Consider the following 23,045-nt stretch of genomic DNA (forward strand, 5'->3'; position numbering starts at 1 on the left):
AGTATATTTTTAATATATGGCTAGGTTATTATTATATATTAATACAAGTAGCATAAATAATATCTAAGTAGGAGTATAAGGCATTATTTATATAGTATTAAAATAAACTTAAGGTATTTGTAAGACTAAATAATATTATTAAGCACTTAAATAATTTATATTAGTTATAAAATATAATAAGTTATTTATTTCCCTTTATAATATAAAGATAATTAAATATAAAAATAATATTAAGCTTTATATAAAAGTAAGTCTTATTTAATTAATTTAGTGTTTTTATATTAATAGAATTAAGTACTAATTTTTAAAAATAATAGTATTAAAGGCTTAATAGTTTATATAAAAGTGTAAACTATTATTAAGTGTTTTTAATAAAGATTATTAATACAGCTATAGGTAAAGAGCTCACTTTAATAAATCGACCGTGGATATACTATTACTCTAATAACTCTATCCACTAGTCCCTATAAACACAACAAGAACTGCAGCATAGGTAGCTGTTGCACCTAGAATATCCTTCTTATCTGCGTCTTTTATATACCAAGCCAAAATAAGCCCAACCACAACAACGAAAAGAGAGGTAGTGAGTAGTTCTGTAAGTAGCGTTGCATGTAACCTCATAATGAGCATAGGTGCAATGAGTGCGGATCCACCAAATAATGCCATTTTAAGCCGCGAAAAGAATTCCCTTGAATACTCTTGAGCAGTGTCATTGCGAGAACTATAGCCTCCATCGCCAGTATAGTCTGGAACACCCAAACGAGGATCCTCGCGTACTGAATCACGTGGCATAATACCCGCATCTACCATTATAGCGCTATCATTAGGGTCGTTTATATAGAGCAAATCTCTTAGGAATCTTGCAGTGCGTTTATTTTGACTGGCAGGCTCCAACATATACTTCATGTCACGAAGGGCCGTAACTTGTAGTAGGTTTTATCAGACGTTAAATACTCGAGGTAAATTTTTCTGTTGCCTACTCACCGTAATGGTTTAGAGTCCCCCTAATCCTTTCCATCTGCTCTGCATCAGCAGTTTCCGTCTCAATAATTTCAGCGACCTCTCCAGCCAGGACCCTTCTTAAGTGAATTATGGTCATGTGCTGAAGTGCCCTGATTCGAATCGTTGGACTACCATATCTCTCAGTATAGAGAGGTGCATGTTTATCCGGATTCATGGAAGCGGCTGCCAACATCCTGGAGAAGTTGAACGGGGCCCTAGAGCCACCTCGCCTCTTTCGCCTCTTCTCGGATAATCGCGGAATATCATCAAGGGTCCTTCGAGATTTGTATCGCCCTATATAAACGTATTAGTAAGGGAGAATGCACTGTGGAATTGCAGGGTAGAACATCACCACTAGAAGCACTCTCTAGATCAACTTCGCGTCGCGAAAACGTGATCCCCATGGTGAGTTATTGTTGCTGACTAACTGGAGTATATATTGAACAGGTGTAAACACGAAGCTATGGTCGAATCTAAGGCAAGTATAACGAGGGTATGGCGCGGCCCTCGGCGGGGACAGTCTTGGCCCTAACGATCGAAGTTTATCCGATCCCATTGTGTGGCAAGATTTCTTGCACTTTTCGTATATGCACGCCTCTTAAACAATCTAGAGGCTCTATACTGTATATAGCTTGGTGTTATGGTGGTTTGCAAAAGTGCTGCGAAAATCAAATTAAGCGAGCCACGCGCACACAACATCGACTTTTAGTGAGTTCGCCATACAAATCGTATGCCTGCCACGCCTACACGTATTATTTTTACTTCTAAAATAGTAAGGTTTTATATTTATATTATATCATCTATCTAGGTCAATTTTTAAGTGTTATAGGCGCCATGGTAGCCTATAAGAGCCTCTAGAAACAAGCCGCTAGTTAATCTATATAAGGTTCTTAACCAATTAAACGGAATACTATTATTTAACCCAAGACCCCTATTCACGTAGGCCTACGTACAGTTCTAGCGCGCTACCTACCTCCACAGCCTAGTTCTAACAAGGACATTAAGGAGGAGGAGGAGAAGGAGGAGGAGAAGGAAAAGGAGGTGGCGGAGGAAAAGGAGGACTTAGATAAGGACTTAGATAAGAAAGATAATAAGGATAAGGATATAGAGCTAGTTAATCCAACTATTAAGCGGGAGCCTCGTAAGCCTCCGGAGGAAGAGGATAGCTTTTAAATAGCTAGTAGGCGTCTAACTAGAGGGACTATAAAAGCTCTTATAGCTGCCAAAGTCGCCTAATCTACTAAGGCCACTAAAGCCTCTAAGTTAAATCGGCGTACTTAGAAGCCTACTAGGCATTTAAGCCAGAATAGTGCGAATTAAAAGTCGACATCTAGGAAGAAGCCCACTAAAGCTACCCCGCTAAGACGTAAAAATACACCCAATCAAGTTATTAGCATAGATTTAAGCTCACCAACTCCCTCGGAGCCTAATATAGTATAGATATACTATATAGCAATTTAGAAAGCTCGCGCAGTAGAGGTAGATCTTAGTTCAACTTCCGCACAGCATATTATTGGTAGAGAGCTTCTTACTAAAATCGACTCTTAGGTTAATAAAGTTAAAGCCAATTATCTAAACAGATCCTTTAAGGATAAGTACTCTATTAGGGCGGCCGCTTCTTACAATCGTATAATAGCTCGCGATATTATCCCGTAAGATATCTACACCAAAGTATACGTCTATAAGCTTAATAAAATTATAAGGACCTGGTATATAAATAAGAAGAAAGGACTACGCATAGAAGTAGTAATTATACTAACTAAGACACCTTTATCTGCTCCGGAATATTCTAGTGTTACCTTACCAGCCAGTACGCAGATAAGCGCACATCTATTAAATATTCTTAACCTAGGTATATCTAATACACCTAAAAAGAAGGGTAATATAAGTGCAACTATTGCCTAACGTCTTGCCCTACCTAAAAGCATCTTAGCAGAAGTTCTTTTAGGTAATCTAGCTCCTTTAGTGGCCTTCCGGTGGCCTTATAACATAAAAATATATATTAATAGCGGGGGGACCTACTAGGTAAATAGGAACCTAGAGCTTCCTCATTTTTACCACCTAGTTAATTACCTTATAATAAGGGCATAGGGCAATTAAATTAAGAATAGTAAAGCTACTAAGGAGGAACCTCCTATTACTATTGCCGTCCGTCTTTTAGTTAAAAATAAAGCTGCGGGGGGGGTAGGAAGGGGGGGCGGGTAGCGGGCGCACGGGCCCAGAGGATATTTTTAATTAGAAGTTAATAATTATAGCTATTATCCCACCCAAGGCTAATATGCTCCCCCCCCTATAGAACCCCCCTCTAACTACTATACTAACACTAGAGGATAATAGAACTCATTTTAACTACTTTAGCAACCACCTTAACCACCTCTGGTAGCTCCAGCTTTAATAGCTACCCCCCCTATACCGCCGCTAGCGTCACTAACTAGTCCTATTACTAGCGACTCCGATTCTAAGGAAAGGCTTCGCGAATTCTTTAACTAGGTAAGAAAACGGCCTAGCTAGATAATACTAAAGCTTTAAACTAAGCTTAAATTTATTCTTAATATACTTATTAAGAACTTCTATAACTTAGAGGCCTTATATATAGGGATAAGTGCGCAGGTATAGGAGGAGAAGTTAGGCCTCGTAGTAGGCCTCCTACTACAACTAAGGCGTAAGCTTAAGACGTTTCGAGCAATACAAAAGGGATAGTAAGTTATTAATTTCTATATACCCAGTACTAAATTATAAAAGATTGCGTCCCTAACTAGTTCTCTACTAGGTAGCTAGCCCGCTAAAAGTATCCTTCTACTAAGCGATATAATCCTATATACTATATACCAAACTGCAGAAATATACCAAAGCTTTAATAGTCCTTAATTGCATTAAAGTTTAATTAAATCCACGCCTTTAGATCGTAAAAAGAATATTTAATTAGGTTAAACTCTAGGCAATAAGAAGGAAGATACTTAATATAGATTTAGGCGGCCGTATAGAGGTTTATAAATTCCTATATTTACTAGTTAGAATATATAGCCCTACTATATACGCAATTACTTTCTTACCTAGCTTTTATATATTAAAGCGTTATCTAATACCAAGATTGTATAGCCAGGAATACAATATAGTAGAACTATAGATTCAATCCAGGCGTTAAATATTTTGGTAGTAATTAAGCCCTGCCAGATAAGAGCCCTAGGGAGGTAGCCGTTAATTATATAGGCAGAAAGAATACTCCAACGTTCTAATCGCTTAATTGGTGCAGTATTAATCGTAGGAATATTTATAGGGCTCTAGCCAAACTTCCTATACCTAGTCCTCTTATTAGCGCCTGATTCGTTAATAAATATAAGGCGATTAACGTCCTATATATATTAGCGTCCTTTCCATATAGCACGTAGGTCCTCAGAGCGCTCCTACGCTCTCCTTTATACGACCTTTCTACTCCACCTATTATGTTAAAGAGTTCGCCAAATTAATAAGAAGGATACTATAATGTCATAATCGTCCCATAGAAACCAGGCCATTTTGTTAAGAAAAGCAGTTAGGCGGTCCTCTAGGTAGGCAATAAGGGCCTATATAAAATATTAGTATACTTAACACTATAATATTATATATTACAAACTTTCTCATATACCTTATCTATAGCTCTCAGCCGCCCAATCTTAAGATTATAGGGGGGGTATGCCTCCCCATAGAGGTCAAGATTAAGCTGAATTTGGTATATAGTTGAAAGGTATAACTTTATAGCTGCTGTAATACACTTAATAGACCAATCAAATAGAAAAGCTACCAGAATTTGATGAAGCTGCCATTGAGGGATTTGTTTCGACATAAAAGGCAAATGTAAGTATATCAGGCGTGGCAGGCATACGATTTATATGGCGAACTCACCAAAAGTCGATGTTGTGTGCGCGTGGCTCGCTTAATTTGATTTTCGCAGCACTTTTGCAAACCACCATAAAGCCAGCGTGGGCAAAAACAATGCGATAAGATAACGATAAAATTATTTATTTATCGGTTCTGGTTTATCTGGTATAATAGTTATATTATCTACCTTACTATTAAGGCCTTCCTCTTCTAAGACTTAATTTAAGAAGATAAGCTTATATTATACGACGTTAAGAATAAGAGAGGACTTTAAGTTAACCTAAACTTTAGAAGTAGCTAATTTTAAGCTCTTAGTATACTAGGTAAACTCTATAATATTATTATATATACTTAAAGCTTACCTAGCCGTATAAAAGACTTCCTTACTCTTACTTAAAGAAGTATACTAAGACTTTAGGCGAAGATTTCTTAACTTTATAGGATTGGACTTCGCTTTATATAATGTATAACTTCCTCTAAATCTCTAAGAGAGTAATTCTAGTAATAAGCAATAAACTAGAATAATCCTTTTTAGAAGCGTGTTATATAATCTTATAGGAGAGGATATAAATAGGTATTAAGAGTCTTAAAAGAGTAGAATATTAAAAACAATAATAGCGAACTAAGTCCTTCCTTAAAGTTATTTAGCTTATTTTTTATATAAAGCTTTTAATTTAATAATATTTAATTTAATAATCTATATATGCTAATATATACTAAATAAAAGTTTATATATACCTTATATAAGAATAATTACGTTTTAGGCTATATCTTTAGGCTTATTGTTAATTAATAACGGCGCCGCTACCGTGCTATCTCTACTATTGCTACTAAACCCTACTTATAGCAAGCGTAGAGATTAACTATTATTACCTTTATCCTTATCTTATACGGAGTAGCGGGATACATAGTTACGCTATTTATAATTCTTATATATTCCGCTAAAGTACCTAAGTACCTAATAATATAATAAAAGCGGGTGGTAGCCTAGGCGAGCGCTAAGGTATACAGCGTATGGGCCACCTACCACCTAACCCTAAGATTGTATAAGAATGGCGTTAATATATAAAGGCTAGTGCGAAGCTATTTAATAAGGGGAGATTGCGCCTTATACGAACTCCATATTCTGCCCTAAAAGGGCTAATAATGTACGGCTCTGCGGACTATAATACTAGGGAGCTAATTACTGCTATCCTATAATAAGGATGGGGTTAGCGTTGGCGCCGGCGAGGGCGGTAGCGGTAGTAATAGCGTTATAAAGGATAAGAGCCCTAAGTTAATATTAGCTTTATATAATCTTTCTAAATAATATATATACATTTCTATTATAATAATTTTATCCAAATTATTGCTAATATTTTAATATTAACACTGCAAATATTAACAAATGCTAATATTTTATTGGCTGGATTTTCGCTTATTGAAAACCACGCTGAAAATGAAGGTATGAAAAGTAGAGGCTATACATTAATTTGTGTTCCTAATTCTCAAAGAATTATCTTAATTAATTAGTTCAGTCTTGACTGTGCTTTTCGTTTGAGTTGTCGCCTTAATTCGTTTCTTCCTACCTTGTGTGACGTCAGAACCCCGACGGTGATCCTATCGGCTGCACTTTTGGGTGTGGACGAGATTGGTGGGAACTCTAGATTGTTATCTTTCTACAGCTGACTCTGGTGGCTATGTTGGCTCTGACTACTTTACTGCCTCCAGACGCTCACTCAATCCGTTGGACTTCGGTTCAATTAACAATTTTTTTTGTCTTCCACCTTGAGTGAAAGCATGAGGAAGAAAACTACCCTGTTTCAGTGATCTATTTGGACAGGCGCAAACACTCGTGCCAGTTGGATCCAAAATAGCGGGTTAGCCTATATAGGTTACTATTATTCCTATCTAGGTATGGTGCATTGGATTTGGACTAGAGCAATGGAGTGGATTTGACATCAGATCCATGCCACGCTAGTCCAAATAGATCACTGCTGAGGATTTCACCACTCTGATCACTCTTAACTTCGTCCAATGCCTTCTCCGTCATCGCAGGATCTGCCATATGGCCGTGGAGCTCGCCGAGCCTGAATGCGCTCTGCGTGTAGAAGTTCATTGACACAAGATTGGTATTTGGCAGCAAGGGGGGCGCCGTCTGCTTGACGGCGTCTGTCCTCAACGGCGTCTGTCCTCAACGGCGTCTTCGCTTTCAGCATCGCTGGGTCATCAAAGTGTTTTTCCCGCAGCTCTATAATCTCTAGGCATGTATCGATATCTGTCAATTCAATCATTAGCGCGTTGTTGAAGAAAAAGTCCTGCATAGGAGCTGACTTGTCGCCACCTTCGAGTAGTTCGCCGTGCATGCCCAATACTTTCATCGATAGCCCTCTAGGCCCCGGTGCCTGGTCTGGTTGGAGAAAGACAGGCTCGTCTGCATACCGTGCTCTGACGTCGTATGTTTTCCCCGGCTCAGCAAATATGCCTTGACGGAGGTGCGGGGGAAGCTCTGGCAGGATGGAGAGTTTGCCTTTCACAATGCCCGGATTTTGACGTGCATTGCTCGGAAGGCGTGACGGTACTAAACCGAATTTTGTTAGCATACATCCATCTAATAAGCCACTGGGGCGTCGATTTGATTTTGGTAACCCGGCCGGGGCCTCTTGAGTAGCATCGAGAATTTAAAAATAATAAAGATTTACAATGTATTAAATTATAAACGACTTGAGATATTTACGCACAGCTTATATATATCGTGGAGAGGACTTAAAAACGGCTCCTCGTGTACACGCCTTTCTCAGCAGCGTATGGGATACATTTGATCTCTTGGCTTTGCGTTCACACCTTGTCGAAGTTGTGCTTCTGCATCCGATTCATCGTCTCGGCAATCCTCTGCGCTTCTCTCTTTGCCCGACTTAATGGTCTCCACGCCTGGTGCGTCCCATTTCAAGTAGGTGTCGTTCGGCGGCGCAGATAATACAGCGCGCTTAGCGGCTTTGCAGCCTTCGCTGAGTTTGTTTGTTACAGAGGCCATGCCGTGTGAGAAAAAAATCAAGGAAGAATCAAGTTTTAATTGATTGACTAGAGCTGCTACAGGATATTGAAAGATATTAAAAGAAACTGAGATTGAGGTTTGTTGATACAAGATAGTAGACATATCTACAACATTTCTGAGGTTGGAAGGATGATAGGATGTTGTCCATAGGCACCCTGCAATACGGGGGAATAGGCGAGAAGGTTGGTCTAGCGGCTTGGCACCGTGAGCTGTTCTGCGGATGCTTTTCCACAAAATCCCAGTCCAATATATCCCTTCTCTTCCAGATCTCTTAAGTCACAACTCACCCACTTTCATTATGGGATTTGTATAATAGAGTAATAGAGGAAACTAGAAAAAGGAACTCTCTCTTCTCAGATTCGCGAGCCAAGCTCGCGGCTACCTAAACTTAAACCTCAGGTCTCCAGCCTTACTATCTGGCTTCAATTCTCCATTTTCAACAACCCAATCCAACCCCTACTCTTCACCACCCAAAAAATAAAAATAAAAAAATTAATGGACGCATCCGACTACCGCGCCTTCACCCGCATCAACTTCCTCGGCAAGCCCCGCGCCTCGCAACCCTCCCAACAACCCCAAGGATTCCCTTACACCAGCACCACCGCCGCCACCTCCAACATGCCGTACGCCTACGCATCCTACTCATCGCTCTTCTCCAAGCCCCAGCCGACCGCGGACTCGGGCCTGCTAATCCGATTCTATGACCCGTCGCAGTGCGCGCCCGATGCCCGCGGCCGCCCCCTGCGCGACATCCTCGCGTGGGAAGACCCTCGCCTCGAGGGCTGCCACAACTATATCCAGATGCTGTTCCCGCTGCCCGAGGGCTCGCCGTTCAATCTCGATGCTCCCGTTGTCGACCGTGAGGTGTTTGAGGCGTTTCGGTCACGTGAGGAGTTGAGGGCTGGGCTGAGAAGCTCGTTCGAGCGCATGTTGGCGTTTTATGGGTTTGAGCTGAGGGTTGGTGGTGAGGGTGGGGAGGCTGATGGGTTTGGGGAGGAGGGGGAAGAGGGGGAAGAGGGAGCGGGTCGTGTGAGGGTTGTCTTGGGCCCGAATTATCGCGAGGCGTTCGCGAATTGGGTCCACAGGTTCGACCATAACCATTTGCGCATCTCCCGCATCCTGCGCTCGCTCCGTGTGCTGGGTTTGCCTGATGAGGCGCAGGCGTTCTTCCATGCATTGCAAGAGGTCTTTGACTCTTTGGGTAGGATCTCGGAGAGGAGCTTGATGTTTTGGAGGAGGGCTGCTAAGAGGCCGTTGTGGATTGCGCCAGATGATGAGAGGGTGCTTTGGCTGAAGGATTTCGAGGAGCGGGAAGAAATGGAGAAGACGAAGACTGCTGTTGAGATAGATGATGGCGGGAAAGATGTCAGTGGGAATGAAGCTGGGCAAAATGATCAAGAACAGACTGAGGTAGGGAAAGGGAAGGAGCATGCGGCAGTGAAGGAGACGAACTTAAGAAAGATTCAGAAATTGGATGAAGTAGGAAAAGCCAACGTGGAGGGCGATGAAGCGGAGGACCTCCCAGGGAAGGAGACGCAGGATATAGACCGGGAACGGGATGAGATCGAGGATGGGATTATCGGAGAGGTCAAAGCTGAGAAGGAAAGCGGAGAACCCGCAAGTAACGTTGCGACTTGAGTGATCCTACATCGGTTCTGGGTAGTGTTGGAGAGCGAGTGAGGTGATTGGTTTTGTTCCTGTTGGCGTTTGATATCAAGGACAATGTTAGAAATCTGGTAAGGATGCCAAGGTGCTTTGAGATATTGACGGCGTTGCAAGACAAATATAGAAGCCAGCCTTCTGTGTTGTTGGACCCGTAGATTCTTTTGGTTACGATGAATGAGAAATGAGATTCTCGTCTATTCAGGTAGCTTGTGAACACGATAACGAAGTATAGATATAAACATTAAACTCAATAGGCTGAGGATATGAAGTATTGTTAATCGTGAGATTTGCTGAATGACTATACGCCTTATAGACCTATGAACGCCATCGGGCTCTTAATCATACTGACCTTAACGCACATCGCGCCTTCTACCTCTGCCAGAGTATCCCAAGCGCTAGTGAGAAAGGCGACCAAGCTAGACGCTATTTGTTGAGTCCTCGCTATATCATCCGGATTGTGTACAAGCGTCGGAAGTCCTTCGTAACTTAATATATAGGGGGCCTTTATATTTGTCGAAAGGGTCCGGAGTCATCCACGAGGGCTCCAAAATTCGAGTGGATGCCTCGCTGGCGTATGGGATACATATCCATGACAGCTTCGCGCGGTGAGAGGTCCATCCGGCGCTAGATTTATGGTTTGGCACTCCAAGGCCCAGGTCTAATACAATTCCAAACTCTTAATTAGAGACGTGTGAAAATCCTATAGAATATAAATTGATCTCGCTGGAGGAGGCGTAGAAGACGCGAGAATAGCATAGTATGGTAGGATGTAGTAAATGACCGCAGAAGGAGAACGAAAAGAACTTTTCCAATGAAGGATGACACAGTATTCTATAACTCTAGCCCTACCGTTCGCCGTGTCAAATCCAGGCGGTTGTTCTACTGATCCACATCCGATTGATACGAACATTGTCCGAAAAGGGACGAGACATTGATGCAAACCCAGTTTATGGAGCATGAAAGCGGAGTGACTCTTGCATTGACAAAACATCTGGCAAGTATATGGTATGCGTTGTGTAAGAAATAATAGTTTTCTTGGTGACGCGTGTCGGAGGTTTTATATGAAACCTCTTCAAGCCCGCGGAGTCGGCTCTGGTGGGTGGTGAGTTGTGGAGATCAGCAAGCATAGTGGAGCATGGTGGAGGGTGGTGCTGGACGCGCGTAAAGAAGCCGGGAAGCAGACGACCTAAAATCTGCGTATCTTCAGACCTTCTCTCAACTCTTTAAGGCATGTGAGCCACAAGCACATGAGGCATATCATCCTCCCAGCGCCACTAAGATGGCTGGAACGCGTGGAGAGAGACGTCAACGGCTTCTCTGGGCAACGGCTTTTCTGGGCAATTGGGGCAGTGCAACCTCCCGTTGGTACCAAAAAGAAGCGCCGTGCGCTCTCCTCCGGTGCGTAGCAACGAACTTATGCGACACCAGCTTCAACTTGCTCACCACCATATAAACAACGTTTCACCTCCTCAAACTCGAAATCCCTTCTTGAGACGCCGAGGGACTCTCTTCGGGACTTTCTCTCGCACCTACACACCAGCGACACCCCCACTACACCCTTGCAATCAAGGCTACAATGGTACTCAAGAGATTCACTGGCGGACTGGGAAGTCTATTGAATAAGCGGCCCAGTACGTTTAAGTCCTCCATGCTAGAAGTAACTTCTGACTGACTGAACTCCACTGCAGGTCAAGACGATGAGATTTCGCCCAATCTAGATACACCAGAGGCCAATGCAGCAAGAGGAGTGGTAAGGCTTGAGCTGGGATTAGCTAGGCAGAAGGTGAACACTAACTCGTTTTTTTCTACAGAGGCTGTTCTGCGAGTCCGGAGCTGCAAATTCAGTAAGTGTGCGCATAATATCTCACGGTCTTACGCAAACTAAATCTGATGTAGGGAGAAGAAGTCCTCCACCTCCCCACTATCGTAGAGGCTGCCGTCGCCAGTCCCAGCGCTGCCTCAGCCGCCTGCGGCCAGATCCGCAAGTTCCTGTCAAAGGATAACTACGCCCGTCCCCATGTCCAATACAATGCCATCATGCTCATCCGGATACTGGCGGATAACCCAGGCCAATCCTTCACTAAAAACATGGACAAGGGCTTTACAGACACATTGAAGCAATTGCTACGGAATGGGCGTGATCCTAGTGTAAATCAGATTCTAAGGGAGACATTGGATACCCTCGATAAGGACAAAGCTTATGATACGAACCTCAATGTCGTGTTTGCTATGTGGAGGAAAGAGAAGGGATTAATAGCAAGCGCTACAGGCCAGCAGCCTGGCCACTCTGGCCCTCGCACCCTCACCGCACCGGCATGGAATCCCAATGCTCCTCCACCAGGTGTCGGAGGAGGAGAGTCATATGGGCGCAGCTCCAGGCCTGAGCGTGGCCTCCCGCCTCCTCTCGAGCTCTCAGGACGTATCGAAGAAGCACGCACATCCGCCAAACTGCTCTTACAGCTCGTGCAATCCACCCCACCCGCGGAACTGCTAAGCAACGAATTGGTGAAGGAGTTCTCCGAGCGCTGTGTATCCGCTCAGCGGAGCATACAAGGCTACATCAACTGCGACAATCCGCCTCCAGACGACGACACGATGCTTACGCTCATCGAAACGACCGAACAGCTCTCCCTTGCTGCCTCAAAACACCACCGCGCCGTTCTGCAAGCGCGCCGCACCCTCGGTCCCACTCCATCCCCGCCCATCTCAACAGCAAACTCCAACAGCCCTCTCCCCACAATACCAGTCTCGAGCAGCATTCTCACAAGCCCGCCACCGCTACCGCCACCACCACCACCCCCTCAACCGCCCCGTGCCGAACCGACCTTCGCCCTCCCCTCAAACATCCACACCGACGACCTCTCCCGCACCCCGTCCTACCCCACCACCGCACCTACAATCCCGCTCTCCCTCCAAGCCGCGCCCCAGCGCCAGCGCACCGCCTCGCCCACCACCACCCACTTCGCCGACAACCCCTTCGCTGACCACCACTCAGGCGGCTACGACGCGCCAACCAGCCCGCCACTGCCACCACCACCGCGCGCCGCCTTGCAGCGGCTCAGCGACCGCGAAGAGGCGCTCCAGCGGGACCGCGAGCGCGACCGCAACGGCAGCCCGGGCCTCGGCCTCAGCAGCTACAATACGACGACGACGCACTCCCCGACCTCGTACACCCTAGGCTTCGCGTCCGTGCCCTTGTACCTGCAGCGCCAGGAGAGCGCAGAGCGCAATGTCACGATGCATGGTGCGGCGTCGCCGCCGCCGCGCCTCGCGTCCGACGACGACGACGACCTCGATCGCGATTATGCGATTAGTAATGGCGGAAGGCCGGCTGGGCGGCTGGGCGACGGTGACGAGGCGAGCGAGGGGCGCTCGCCGGAGCGCGTGAGGATTCGGCCGGATAGCGATGTTAGTCCTATTGTGGAGAGGGGGCCTGTCACGTATCGGTACTAGATGTGTCTCTGGGGGTGGATGGCAGGGGAGATGAGGGGGCATTTGAATATGGGTGTAGGCATGGGCATGCGAACTATGATCTTCATGTATTGGGGCGGATGAGGGATCTTGGGACGGGTGTCTGGGTATTTTTTTCCTCTCTTCCTTTTTCTATAATTCTGCGGGCGGGAGCGGCGATTGTGTTAGCAGTTTTCTCTTTTCTTTTTCTCTTTCTGGTTTCTTGGAGGAAGGTTCTATACCACAGTTGTTGCAAGAATGATATTGCGGGCTTCTCGAATCTCAGCCTCGCTGCTCCTCGCCAATGTCAGTTTCTAGACGCGGAGCAGACAGCGCGGAGAAGAGAAAAGGAGAGGAGAAAAGTACAGCAGGGCGCGCAGCACGCCGCGTAAAGACACGAAGCACATCACACATCCGCAAATGCGTCACGACGACGCCCAACTCAGTAATGTGTGCAAAACGGCCGTCGGTCTGACTTGGACAGCTAGGCCACTCCTCCAAAAACCTCACCCCCCGGATCCCCATTGTGACTCAAAAGAAATGGAAAAGGAAGCTATTGACACAAAGCCCAATTTCGTAGCTCGCCAGGGCTATCCCATGCAAGTTTTCTTCCAACCGCGAATGCCAATACCACGCCAAACGCGTGAACCAGCCACCTGCTCGCCCCCCATCCCTCTCCAGCCGAAAAATGCTACAGAGCCAAAATAAAATATATGACATAGAGAAGAACACGATGACAAAAGCGTCCAAAAAGAGCTCCTTCAGCTGGCAGCTTCCAAAACCGACTTAGAAAGAGATACATATCAGAGAAGGGAGAGAAGGAAAAGGGAGGAAGGGGGCTTTATCCCAGAAAGCCGCGCCGCCGGTTCCGCGCCTTCTCGCCGCTCATGGCCTCGATGCGTACCGCGCACATCACGACCTGCATCCTGCCGATGCCGTCGGCGCTCTCGACGGGCTCGAGCCGCAGCCGCCAGTGGCCGCGCTTGACGATCCACTCGTGCTCCTCGTAGTCGGAGTCGCGCGGCCCGCCCCACACCCAGTCGCGCTCGTTTGTGGCCTCCTCCTCATCCTCACTGCCTTCTTCGTCGTCATCGTTAGGGTGGTCTTTGTGGGAGGACCGCTGCTGCTGTTGCTGGAGCTGCTGCTGCCGCCGCCGCACGCCGACCCTGCCCTCCGCGTCGCGCGCGACTTCGACGGCGTACCCGTCGCATTCGACCCATGCGTCGCTCTCCCACCGCACGCGTACGCGGCTCTCGCTGACACCGCTGTTGGCTGGGCTCACGGGCTGTGCTGCGACGCCGCCGCCCGACTGCATCATCATGAGGCCTAGGGGCTGGGTGGCTGGCAGGCCCATTTTGGACGCCACAACCGAAAAGAGGCTTGTGATGCGCGCGAGCGTCTGGCCCGAAAAGGTCGCACGGAGATCGAGGGAGGGAGGGTTGGACGAGGCAAAAGTGGAGGTCGAGGGGAAGTGTAGGCGGGTCGATTCCGGTGCGCCAATTTCGAGGATTAGAATGTTAGTATTGGCATGGTCGTCTGTGTAGGGGCGCGCGTAGGAGACGGTGCCTGAGTTTGTGGTGCGCGCGATGGCGCCTGTCGAGGAGCCTGAGCCGGACGCTGGACCTGAGCCGGAGCCAGACGCTGCACCAGAGATTGGAGATGGGGTTGGAGGCTTGCTTCCATGTGGCGTCATGCCTTGCGCTGTTGTTCCTGGAGAAGCCGTGTTGGATGTCGAGTTTGCGCCTGAAGAGTCCGGCGTGAAGGAGACACCGGATTGGCGGATATCCTCTAGGCGGATGAGGATTTCAGATGTGTTTCGCGCTAGATTGAACGAGATGTCGCACGGTATGAGACGCTGTTCTAGACCTTTGAGATGAAAATACCGGGCATCCCGTAGAAGCTCTGCTCGATGCGCATCGTCGCGTATGTTGACCGCATAGCCCTGTAGTAACCTTAGCAGCTCCGCAAACGTGTCTCCCGACCTGTTTGGAACCGCTGGTGGTAGTATGGACGGGGGACGCAGCAGAGATCGTCGGTCAAGGCCTGGAAAGACCTCAGATGGTGTGGAAAAGAATTGCGCAAAACCGAGTGAGAAAAAGTTAGGACTGTCGCCAGGTGAGGAGAATAGGTCGCGTGGGATTTGAAAGTCTCGCTGCCCTATACGGATGAAGATGTCCATGTTGAAGAGCTGTTTGGTCAGGCGCGGAACTGGATGCTTTCATTAGTATACCTCTAATGTAAGACGGTTGAAGGAGGAGTGCTTACGGCTGTAGAACTGTGCGTCGGCAAAGAGCCGCACGAAATGTTCCCCATCTCGAGGTTTGACATGGTAGCCTTGAAGGTGAAGAGATATGTCTCTGAAAGTAACGGGATCTCGGTCGATATATAGCGTCCTCAGGTCACCAGCCCGACCGGTAGTACTATGTAGTTGCTCGCCGAAAAAATGCGAGAAGTATGAGGGTGCTCTAGAATTCTCAGCTCATCTATAATTTAGAGAATTTGATGGAAGAAAGTTGCAGCTTACCATCAGACGAAATGGACGCTCCCGATAACCTAAACAGCTCCGACCCTATTTGAATGGGAAACACTTTTTCCCGAGGCAATATATCCACATCCCCAGATGCCTCGACTATTTTGCGCGGTCTGACCGCCTCCAGCTGCCGACCTGCGGCCGTTGTTTCCTTGTCAGAGCCTTTCCGCCGCTGCAGCTCGGTGCTCGGTTGCATCGTGGCATCGCTAGCTGCAGCACCGGTGTTAGATTGGCTACGTGTCATTGACGTTCGCCGATCTGTCTGTGCTGAAGCCATGACGGGTGCGTTCACTGAGGCAGACGACGAAGAGCGCGATTTTGAGGCTCGTTTTGCAGCGGGCTGCTGGAGATCTCCAGCGAAGTTAACGCCGGCTGAGGTTGCAGAGTTTGGCTCCGAGTCAGCCTTTCTCTTCATTGCTGTATGCAAAACTGGCCGCTGTCGAGGCGGCGGAGGCGGAGGAAGCGACAGAGGGTTTTGGGTAGCTGTTGCAGGAACACTGGGTATTTGCTGAGGAGATTGGTATACTGAGTCCTGGTAGGTGACAGGGAGCGGAATACTAAAGTCCTGGCTGGGTAAATGCTGGCTCTGCAGCTCCTGCACTAGCTCGCCTTGAGGCTCGTAGTGATGGGCGAGCTCAGGGAACTCAATTGAGTTGTCCCAGCCCCAGACGAGAGGCCCACCGGGATTGTAAGCGTAGTTTGCGAAAGCACTAGGCGACTGGTCTGTGAGGCCCTGTTGCTGTGCGGAAAGGTCGGGTGGTCTCAAGACTGTCTCTTGCGTAGGCGTTTGGTTCGCGGAGGAACTTGCGACGGGATTTGAAGGGGCATCGGAGACGTTTGCATTGCTCTCTGGATCATATCGGTCGCTGTGGTTGGATCTGAAGGGTGTTGTCGACGGGTCACCACCGAGGCCAAAGGCCTGGTCAGTGCTTTGGAATGCAAAGTCTCTCGATGAAGTTCGGCCAGGCTGTTCAGGCATTTACGCACCGGCTGACGGTCAGTCAAGACGTCGCCCGGATGCAGTCGCAGAGGACCGGCGAGGGGAGGAGGACGAGGTGAAGGAAAGAAGAGAGGAAAGAAGAGAGGTTTTTGGGGGGGGGAAGGCGGGCAATAGTTCACCGAGCGCGGAATGCTGGCGAGAGCGGAATAGTAATATTCCCAATACGAGCGATGCTGGCTGACGTTGTCACGGCTGCCAGAAAGCGTAACGGGTGGTAATTTTTATGCTGTGACGGGATAGGATAGAGAGCGGAGGGCGATGGGGGATATGGACAGGACAGGACAGAGGCAGCACACGGATGGCATAACTCTGAATATTCAGATTGGGTGCTGTGCGTGCTATGTATATATGTGAGCGTGTGCGTGTGTGTTGAGCGAATCCCCAGCAGAAGAATTATGCAGCGTTGGCCGCAGTAATCCGCAGAAGGGTGCTTTCAGGGCTCCCTTTCACGCAGGGCTCGGCCTATGGGGGCTCGTACGAAACGCCCAGCTTAGAAGGCTTCTAGAATAATCCGGGGTAGGTCAGCAGTAGGGCTGATGACTTCGCCGCATCGGTCTTTTTCTCACCGTGCACCGTCAGTGAGGCTGGGGCTGACTGAAGCCCAGGCATATGCAGGGCCGTGTGTGTCCGCTCTGCCCGCGACATTTCGGTGTGTCTACCACCCATTGGCCCTTGTTTGTCCCCGTCGCTAAACCACCACCCTAAACCTCCCAAGCCGACCACCCGGCTTCTCGCCTATCTTAAAAAAGGTACGTCTGACATGAGCTTATTGCACCAACACTCGTTATATATGGGTCCTGTCCGCTATGGGGCCTTCCACGCGGGTCGGAGCTCTCTCCAAATCTGGTACAAGTGCATATTTGATGGCGTGTGCCCCTGACTGCCCATGCCAATTCGACCACACAGTTTACATAAAGCCACAGCAATTATACCTGCTCGCAATCTGACCCGCCCGCGGATATGGTACCGGTACATCCAGTAAAAACTGGTTAGTACGATATTTGATTATAACGATATACTTTATATCACGATTTACACCCTTTGATCAAAGCCTTTTTGGTGTAATATTACGATATTCTGACTTTTGATTAGTCTCCCCCACCAAAATCGGTACAACCAGTAGAGATTTTGAGGGAGCCCAATTTAGCCGGCAAACGCCTTAAGCCTTTTTAAGTTAAAGCCCCTTTTTATTGCTTATTAACCCAACACGTGACTCTAAATATAACAATACCATTGGTATAACGATACGCTCGGCCGTACAAACCGTATCGTACTAACCAGTTTCTACTGTATGCCATTCTCAAATATACCGATCGGCAACATCAACCGCGTGCAATTTACGGCATGCAAATTTGCCGCTACAGTGGTTTTGGCTTCGAAAACACCTATTCACATCTTTATGTCCGAGATGGGGACGTACTCCTCTCCACTTGCCTCTGAGGCCTTCTCGCCGGCTGTTTTGTAGCATGCCCTTGCCTGCATGCGCCTCACCCATGCATACAACTTGGGATATGTATTCTCCTCAATTTGGAGCCCTCTGCATGGCTGCCTCCAACGGGAAGATCATCAGGATGTCTGCTCCAGTGAGCTCTTTGCCACAAAAGAACTCTCCACCGCCAGGAGAGGTCACAAGTTGGTCCTCTAGGAAGTCTAGGTGCGTCTTCAGATTGGGCGATACGAAGGAGCTGTCGACTCTGCCCGCTACGCCCTTCATGATAGGCTTTATGAAAAAAGGCACGGGAGCATTTCGAATGTCTAGGGAAATGTCAAAACAAGAGAAGCGCCATGGTTGGTTCGCCACTCACTGTGAGTCATTAGAGCAACGAGCATGATAGTCATGAAGCTGCCTTCTGCGTAATGCATGAGGAATCGATATCGCAACCACTCCTCCGTTTCAGCCCCGATGAGTCCCTCCTTGCCGTCTAGGTAGCGTTTTGGAATCATCCATTTGCCAAAGTACTCGGTGAGGTACTCCACAATGGCTCCAGACTCTGCAATAATGAGCGGCTTCGCGGCATCGGCAGCCTGGATACCGACCACAGGAGACTTTCCTAGTGGATGGACGTCCTTCAGCTCGGGAGGCGCGTGGAAGTCCTTGCCACGCTTGAAGATCTTCAACTCATAATCAACCTTGAGCTCTTCGAGCAGCCATAGGATGCGCTGTGAGCGCGATTTGTCTAGCCTGAACCGTCGAATTAGCCCTCTGCGGGATATGCGCCCTACTTTCAGGCGGTGAAATGTGGCAATGTGCCTGCGACGCGCAAGGATTGAGGGTGTTCGATGAATGACAAAGACTGTGGCTGGGAAGTTTGTAACTGTTCTTACCAATACAGGGTAACTTTAGCCTTCTGATTGGCTTCTGCGGACATGACGTTGCCTTACTCGTGTTGTATTCCACGAATTACGAAGAATCGAGAAATTGCAGAGATCTCCCTTATTATTGGTAAGGACAGGCTGCAAGAAACGTAGTGGTGTCTAGAAGAAGACGGCAGTAAATCCCAAAGTTTATGTAGGAACAAGCAAAGGAGCAAGGTACAAACGACACGGCTGGTGGTTGGAAGTCTGAACTTCACAGGATGGAATTGTTGCCACCTTTTAATATTAAATTCGAAAGAATTCCAAATCTCGGCACAGCCAGATGGATTGCGGGCTCTGAGCTTTAATCCTGTGCTACAAAGGGAAGCTTGACGTCCGTCCTACAGTCGCTACGCAAAAGTCTCTGGCTGCGGGGACGTTTGCGTTAGTAGTGTAGCGGAGAAGAGCTAGTTATCACAACTTTCCAAAACATCGACTTCTATGTGGCTTGCAATTCATTGGTGTCGGTGATGTCGGAAGGCAAGGTTGGAATGCTGATGTAACAACCTGGAATACGCACGCAAATATGCCAAGACGAGGCTAGTTAGACATTCTTTTGTCATCAACTCGCCCGACTTGCCGACCAACAACGACTGAAGCATCCAAGAAAGGATACCTGCAGTCCTACCACCACCACCAATAGCTCCGACTGTGTGCGCATCGCCGCAGCCCTTACCATGGCGGGCCACAACAACTGTATGCACCCATTGACTATCACTCCATCTTTTGCGCTTCGAGAACAGGACAGCTAACGTCTCCGAACTTATAGCTCTCAATATGGACCCGGCGTTGGTCAAATACGCCAGTATGATGGCCCTGCGCTTGTCCTCTTGCCCTTAGCAACTGTATATTAATCCATGTGGCTTCCGGTGTATAGACATGTATGTCAATCGACACAAGTACTTCCGGTGGACACCCCGAACTGCCTGGTTAACCTTCGCCTACGTCGTTGCTATTCCAAGCGTTTTTGGTTATATGGCATATACTACCGATGTGAGTGGGCGTATATTTGTTTTTCATGAATAGCTGGAGGCCTTGCTCACGGTGTTTCTCATGGTTTCGGACTGCACAAAGGCTGTCGCACCCACCATCCAACCTTTCCATTCCTTCAGATCATTATAATCACAACCAAGTCGAACATATTTCATTTTACAGGGGGCATTGGAATTTCTGGGATGTCCCGGCCAAGTTCCATTGCAGAATTGTATGCGAGAGGTTCTCTGGTTCGCGTGACTGACATTATTCCTTTTTAGGGTAAATGGGATTTCCGCGGCAAGCGAAGGGGGGATACTATTGCAGAGTTTTGAGAAATGTGTCAATAGAGCGCGGCAGGGCATTACCGTTGCGGGCTTGTCGAAGAAGTTCCTTTGTTGATATGGTCGGAAGCGGTGCACCTGTATATATATCCTAAGAAGTGCAATAGAGCATCAGCTACCACACATTCCAATAAAGCACTGAAAGCTACATAGCCGTTGAGAGCGTCTGAGCTAAAGGGTCAATCCGATTACACATTGATTTCTGTAATGCAAAAGCGAGATGACAATCAACGCATCAACATACTCTGGCGCTCGGTGATTTGATACCGCCGCTCCTCGATATACGAGGTTGCAAAAGGAAGCAAATTGCGACCCTGCCCGCCCCCACTCAGACCTCACACCCCCACTAGCGCCGAGGTCAGGCACGACGGATCCATTTCATCCACAACTTTACAAATCATCATCAATCCCCTCAGCCCTCCTCTCTTTCAATGGCATCTCCTATGCTGTTGAGCCTTCCATGGCTTCTAGGTTACCTCAACATGTGGATACCGTCATCATAGGCACGTTGCTAATAAGACACTTCACCATTCAGCACACTCAGTATTAACTTTTCCCAGGCAACGGGCCATCCGCACTCATCCTATCCTACATTCTTCATGGCCACATTCCTTACTACGTAGGGGCCCATCATGATACTATCCTCGATTCAAAGCTATCGACGCGCCCGAATCTGCTTAACTCGACTCCAGATTTATACGCCCACTTCCAGTCTTCCCTCCGCTACTCTACCCAGGCACTCCCGATCAATACTCTTTTAGATACTCTCCTACGGCCAAATGCGGATACGGAAATCAACCCAAAGTCCTGTATAAAATGGGAATATGCGCTTGAGAAGGCCGTATCGCATATTGCAATCGGCAACTCTCCGCACGCCGGAGGGCAATGGGCGGAAAGCCCGGTCCGGGCAAGCCGAGACATTGGGACTCTAAGCTATGCAGAGATGTTGTCGCTTCCAGGGTATTCGTACTCGGATCACTATGCCGCGATGCGGAGGGAAACTATGCCTGATTTCGTGAGGCCTACGCGGTCAGAAGTGGCCGAATACTTCAAGGCTTATCCTGCCGCTGTCGGAATATCGGATGCAATTCATACCTCCATTCACGCTGACCGTGTCTCCAGAACTGCGGATGGATTCTTTATTGGGTCTCATGGTATACATTGCAAGCACCTCGTTTTGGCGTCTGGAATCTTCACGGCGAATATCCCGCCACCGCCGCTTCTTGCGCCTCTTGCAGGACAGGATTCTATAACAGAACCGTTATTAGTAATAGGCTCAGGCTTTTCGGCCGCAGATGTTATCATATCAACACCACCAAATCGCAAAATCATTCACATATTTCAGTGGAATCCCGAAGAGCGTCCTTCACCGCTTCGAGGCTGTCATCACACAGCCTACCCGGAATATGCAACCATCCACCGACAGATGAAACTAGCTGCCATATCATCTAGCAAGAGAGCACCCGCAAAATCACCCCTGATGCGAAGGAAATCAAATCCGTTCTTCAATTACCGCGACTGGGAGAGTATCTATGAGGGCCTGCCAAATGCCGAGATCTTAGATGTGACCACGGATGCCGAGAAAAGCATCGTCCAAGTACGGCTGGAGTCTGGCGACGTTATCGAAAGGACTGTTGGCCATCTGGAGTACGTTGTTGGCCGGCGCGGTTCGCTAGACTATCTCGACCCAGAACTGCGGAATGAGGTTCTTGGAGACGGGCCTCTGGACACACCCAGCACCGAAGACCAAGCATCGACCCTGATATCCGGCCGCACTCTCCGCGCCAAAGCTGAAGCCGACCTCGAAGTCGCGCCGAACGTCTTCATCACAGGGAGCCTCGCGGGCGACTCGCTGGTCCGGCATGCCGTAGGCGGATGCGTCTACGCCGCCGGCCACATCCTCGACCCAGCGAGGCGATCCACAGGAAAGGCCAGCCCGGACAGCGCAGGCACGCCCGCACGCCTCTCCCCCTCCGCGTCCAGCTCCGGCACCCCGACCATCCGCGCGAACGGCTCCGCGCACCAGGACCTGCACCTCGACCGCCGCGAACTGACGCGCGCTATCGACATCGCGAGCGCGGAGAACAGGACCTGGGAGGACTCGGGCTGGTGGGGGAGTGGGTGGCGTATTACGTAGCCGGCCCCCGGGTTTTAGAATGCTTGGTTGCTTATGATTGTTGTGGTTAGATTTGGTTGAGGTTATACATACAAATTGCATGTCGGTTATCTCCCTTCGGGTGGCTAGCTTTGTAGTAAGAATGAAGTGGTCTAGATGGCCTAGTTTCTACGGGAACATTGCCCTCAAGAACGCTCGTAATTTAGATCTATTCATCTACTTGTTCGAGTTCCTAAATTGGTGTTTTGAACTGTTTTGAAGGATATCGGACTGTATGACCCTACCGCATGGCCATAGACACAACCTCAACGGAAGCGAAGCCAAAGTGGAAAGCCCTTCTACAGCGTGGACCTTTCACATCCCGGCATCCACATCTTAAGCTTCGAAAGGAGTGGATACCCAGAGAGGGTACGCAGGACAGAGTGAGCGTCAGGGGAGGGAATGGCTCAGGAAAGGCGGCGGTTGATGACCAAGAACAGCGACGAGTTCTCAAAGCAAATGCGCTACGCCCGGCTATTTTGATTCGTCATAATATGTACATATATACCTGTCGATATACCCTGACCACCCTAGCTATCTTTTAAAGCTCTAGGCAGCATTATCCTGCCGTATGACGAGTTACTTTTATATCGCCAATGCATCTCTCGCTATCGGATGGTTCCAGCCCCTCCTAAAAAGTCATGCATTCGCCATTATATCGAGTCCGATTACCATGATTC

General features: G+C 48.0%; 10 protein-coding genes across 10 annotated transcripts; 5 read left to right on the plus strand and 5 right to left on the minus strand.

The window, feature by feature from the left end:
* Positions 1-450: 450 nt before the first annotated feature.
* K441DRAFT_697930 (uncharacterized protein) lies at positions 451-1,515 on the minus strand (the record flags this gene model as incomplete). Its single annotated transcript, XM_067653020.1, has 3 exons — positions 1,355-1,515; positions 985-1,296; positions 451-923 (listed from the first exon to the last, which is right to left on the minus strand). Exons 1-3 carry the CDS (start codon positions 1,404-1,406, stop codon positions 451-453), a joined length of 837 nt encoding a protein of 278 aa, XP_067501622.1. The 5' UTR covers positions 1,407-1,515.
* Positions 1,516-4,058: 2,543 nt separating this feature from the next.
* K441DRAFT_727094 (uncharacterized protein) lies at positions 4,059-4,962 on the minus strand. Its single transcript, XM_067654155.1, has 2 exons — positions 4,616-4,962; positions 4,059-4,565 (listed from the first exon to the last, which is right to left on the minus strand). Exons 1-2 carry the CDS (start codon positions 4,823-4,825, stop codon positions 4,449-4,451), a joined length of 327 nt encoding a protein of 108 aa, XP_067501623.1. The 5' UTR covers positions 4,826-4,962; the 3' UTR covers positions 4,059-4,448.
* A 1,531-nt stretch (positions 4,963-6,493) lies between these two features.
* K441DRAFT_697931 (uncharacterized protein) lies at positions 6,494-7,873 on the minus strand (the record flags this gene model as incomplete). Its single annotated transcript, XM_067653021.1, has 3 exons — positions 6,494-7,117; positions 7,184-7,420; positions 7,684-7,873. 3 exons carry the CDS (start codon positions 7,871-7,873, stop codon positions 6,864-6,866), a joined length of 681 nt encoding a protein of 226 aa, XP_067501624.1. The 3' UTR covers positions 6,494-6,863.
* Positions 7,874-8,159: 286 nt separating this feature from the next.
* On the plus strand, positions 8,160-9,810 carry K441DRAFT_663327 (uncharacterized protein). Its single transcript, XM_067649177.1, has one exon. The coding sequence runs from the start codon at positions 8,390-8,392 to the stop codon at positions 9,530-9,532; it is 1,143 nt and encodes a 380-aa protein (XP_067501625.1). The 5' UTR covers positions 8,160-8,389; the 3' UTR covers positions 9,533-9,810.
* Positions 9,811-10,836: 1,026 nt separating this feature from the next.
* Positions 10,837-13,012, plus strand: K441DRAFT_697933 (uncharacterized protein; the record flags this gene model as incomplete). The annotated part of the gene is made up of 4 exons (XM_067653022.1): positions 10,837-11,190; positions 11,248-11,309; positions 11,371-11,403; positions 11,456-13,012. Exons 1-4 carry the CDS (start codon positions 11,136-11,138, stop codon positions 13,010-13,012), a joined length of 1,707 nt encoding a protein of 568 aa, XP_067501626.1. The 5' UTR covers positions 10,837-11,135.
* Positions 13,013-13,220: 208 nt separating this feature from the next.
* On the plus strand, positions 13,221-13,783 carry K441DRAFT_185316 (uncharacterized protein). Its single transcript, XM_067640398.1, has one exon. The coding sequence runs from the start codon at positions 13,430-13,432 to the stop codon at positions 13,715-13,717; it is 288 nt and encodes a 95-aa protein (XP_067501627.1). The 5' UTR covers positions 13,221-13,429; the 3' UTR covers positions 13,718-13,783.
* Positions 13,784-13,850: 67 nt separating this feature from the next.
* K441DRAFT_679059 (uncharacterized protein) lies at positions 13,851-16,518 on the minus strand (the record flags this gene model as incomplete). The annotated part of the gene is made up of 3 exons (XM_067651216.1): positions 13,851-15,217; positions 15,275-15,472; positions 15,534-16,518. 3 exons carry the CDS (start codon positions 16,516-16,518, stop codon positions 13,851-13,853), a joined length of 2,550 nt encoding a protein of 849 aa, XP_067501628.1.
* A 1,080-nt stretch (positions 16,519-17,598) lies between these two features.
* Positions 17,599-19,371, minus strand: K441DRAFT_663330 (putative glutathione S-transferase). Its single transcript, XM_067649178.1, has 3 exons — positions 18,865-19,371; positions 18,345-18,721; positions 17,599-18,294 (listed from the first exon to the last, which is right to left on the minus strand). Exons 1-3 carry the CDS (start codon positions 18,906-18,908, stop codon positions 18,062-18,064), a joined length of 654 nt encoding a protein of 217 aa, XP_067501629.1. The 5' UTR covers positions 18,909-19,371; the 3' UTR covers positions 17,599-18,061.
* Positions 19,372-19,563: 192 nt separating this feature from the next.
* Positions 19,564-20,201, plus strand: K441DRAFT_614891 (uncharacterized protein; the record flags this gene model as incomplete). Its single annotated transcript, XM_067645702.1, has 4 exons — positions 19,564-19,590; positions 19,664-19,699; positions 19,772-19,887; positions 20,148-20,201. Exons 1-4 carry the CDS (start codon positions 19,572-19,574, stop codon positions 20,199-20,201), a joined length of 225 nt encoding a protein of 74 aa, XP_067501630.1. The 5' UTR covers positions 19,564-19,571.
* A 360-nt stretch (positions 20,202-20,561) lies between these two features.
* Positions 20,562-22,480, plus strand: K441DRAFT_185397 (uncharacterized protein). Its single transcript, XM_067640399.1, has 2 exons — positions 20,562-20,713; positions 20,771-22,480. Exons 1-2 carry the CDS (start codon positions 20,671-20,673, stop codon positions 22,345-22,347), a joined length of 1,620 nt encoding a protein of 539 aa, XP_067501631.1. The 5' UTR covers positions 20,562-20,670; the 3' UTR covers positions 22,348-22,480.
* Positions 22,481-23,045: the final 565 nt, after the last annotated feature.

Source organism: Cenococcum geophilum (assembly GCF_001692895.1).
Source record: "Cenococcum geophilum 1.58 unplaced genomic scaffold K441scaffold_33, whole genome shotgun sequence".
Taxonomy (NCBI): domain Eukaryota; kingdom Fungi; phylum Ascomycota; class Dothideomycetes; order Gloniales; family Gloniaceae; genus Cenococcum; species Cenococcum geophilum.

Coding starts and splice junctions, on each gene's coding strand:
- K441DRAFT_727094 (XM_067654155.1), bottom strand. CDS start 4,825: ATGTCGAAACAAATCCCTCAATGGCAGCTTCATCAAATTCTGGTAGCT. Junction 4,566..4,615: donor TAGATAAGGTATATGAGAAA/GTTTGTAATATA, acceptor TATTTTATATAG/GCCCTTATTGCCTACCTAGA.
- K441DRAFT_663327 (XM_067649177.1), top strand. CDS start 8,390: ATGGACGCATCCGACTACCGCGCCTTCACCCGCATCAACTTCCTCGGC.
- K441DRAFT_185316 (XM_067640398.1), top strand. CDS start 13,430: ATGCGTCACGACGACGCCCAACTCAGTAATGTGTGCAAAACGGCCGTC.
- K441DRAFT_663330 (XM_067649178.1), bottom strand. CDS start 18,908: ATGTCCGCAGAAGCCAATCAGAAGGCTAAAGTTACCCTGTATTG. Junction 18,722..18,864: donor GCTAAAGTTACCCTGTATTG/GTAAGAACAGTT, acceptor TCGACGGTTCAG/GCTAGACAAATCGCGCTCAC. Junction 18,295..18,344: donor CGTTGCTCTAATGACTCACA/GTGAGTGGCGAA, acceptor ACATTTCCCTAG/ACATTCGAAATGCTCCCGTG.
- K441DRAFT_185397 (XM_067640399.1), top strand. CDS start 20,671: ATGGCTTCTAGGTTACCTCAACATGTGGATACCGTCATCATAG. Junction 20,714..20,770: donor TGTGGATACCGTCATCATAG/GCACGTTGCTAA, acceptor AACTTTTCCCAG/GCAACGGGCCATCCGCACTC.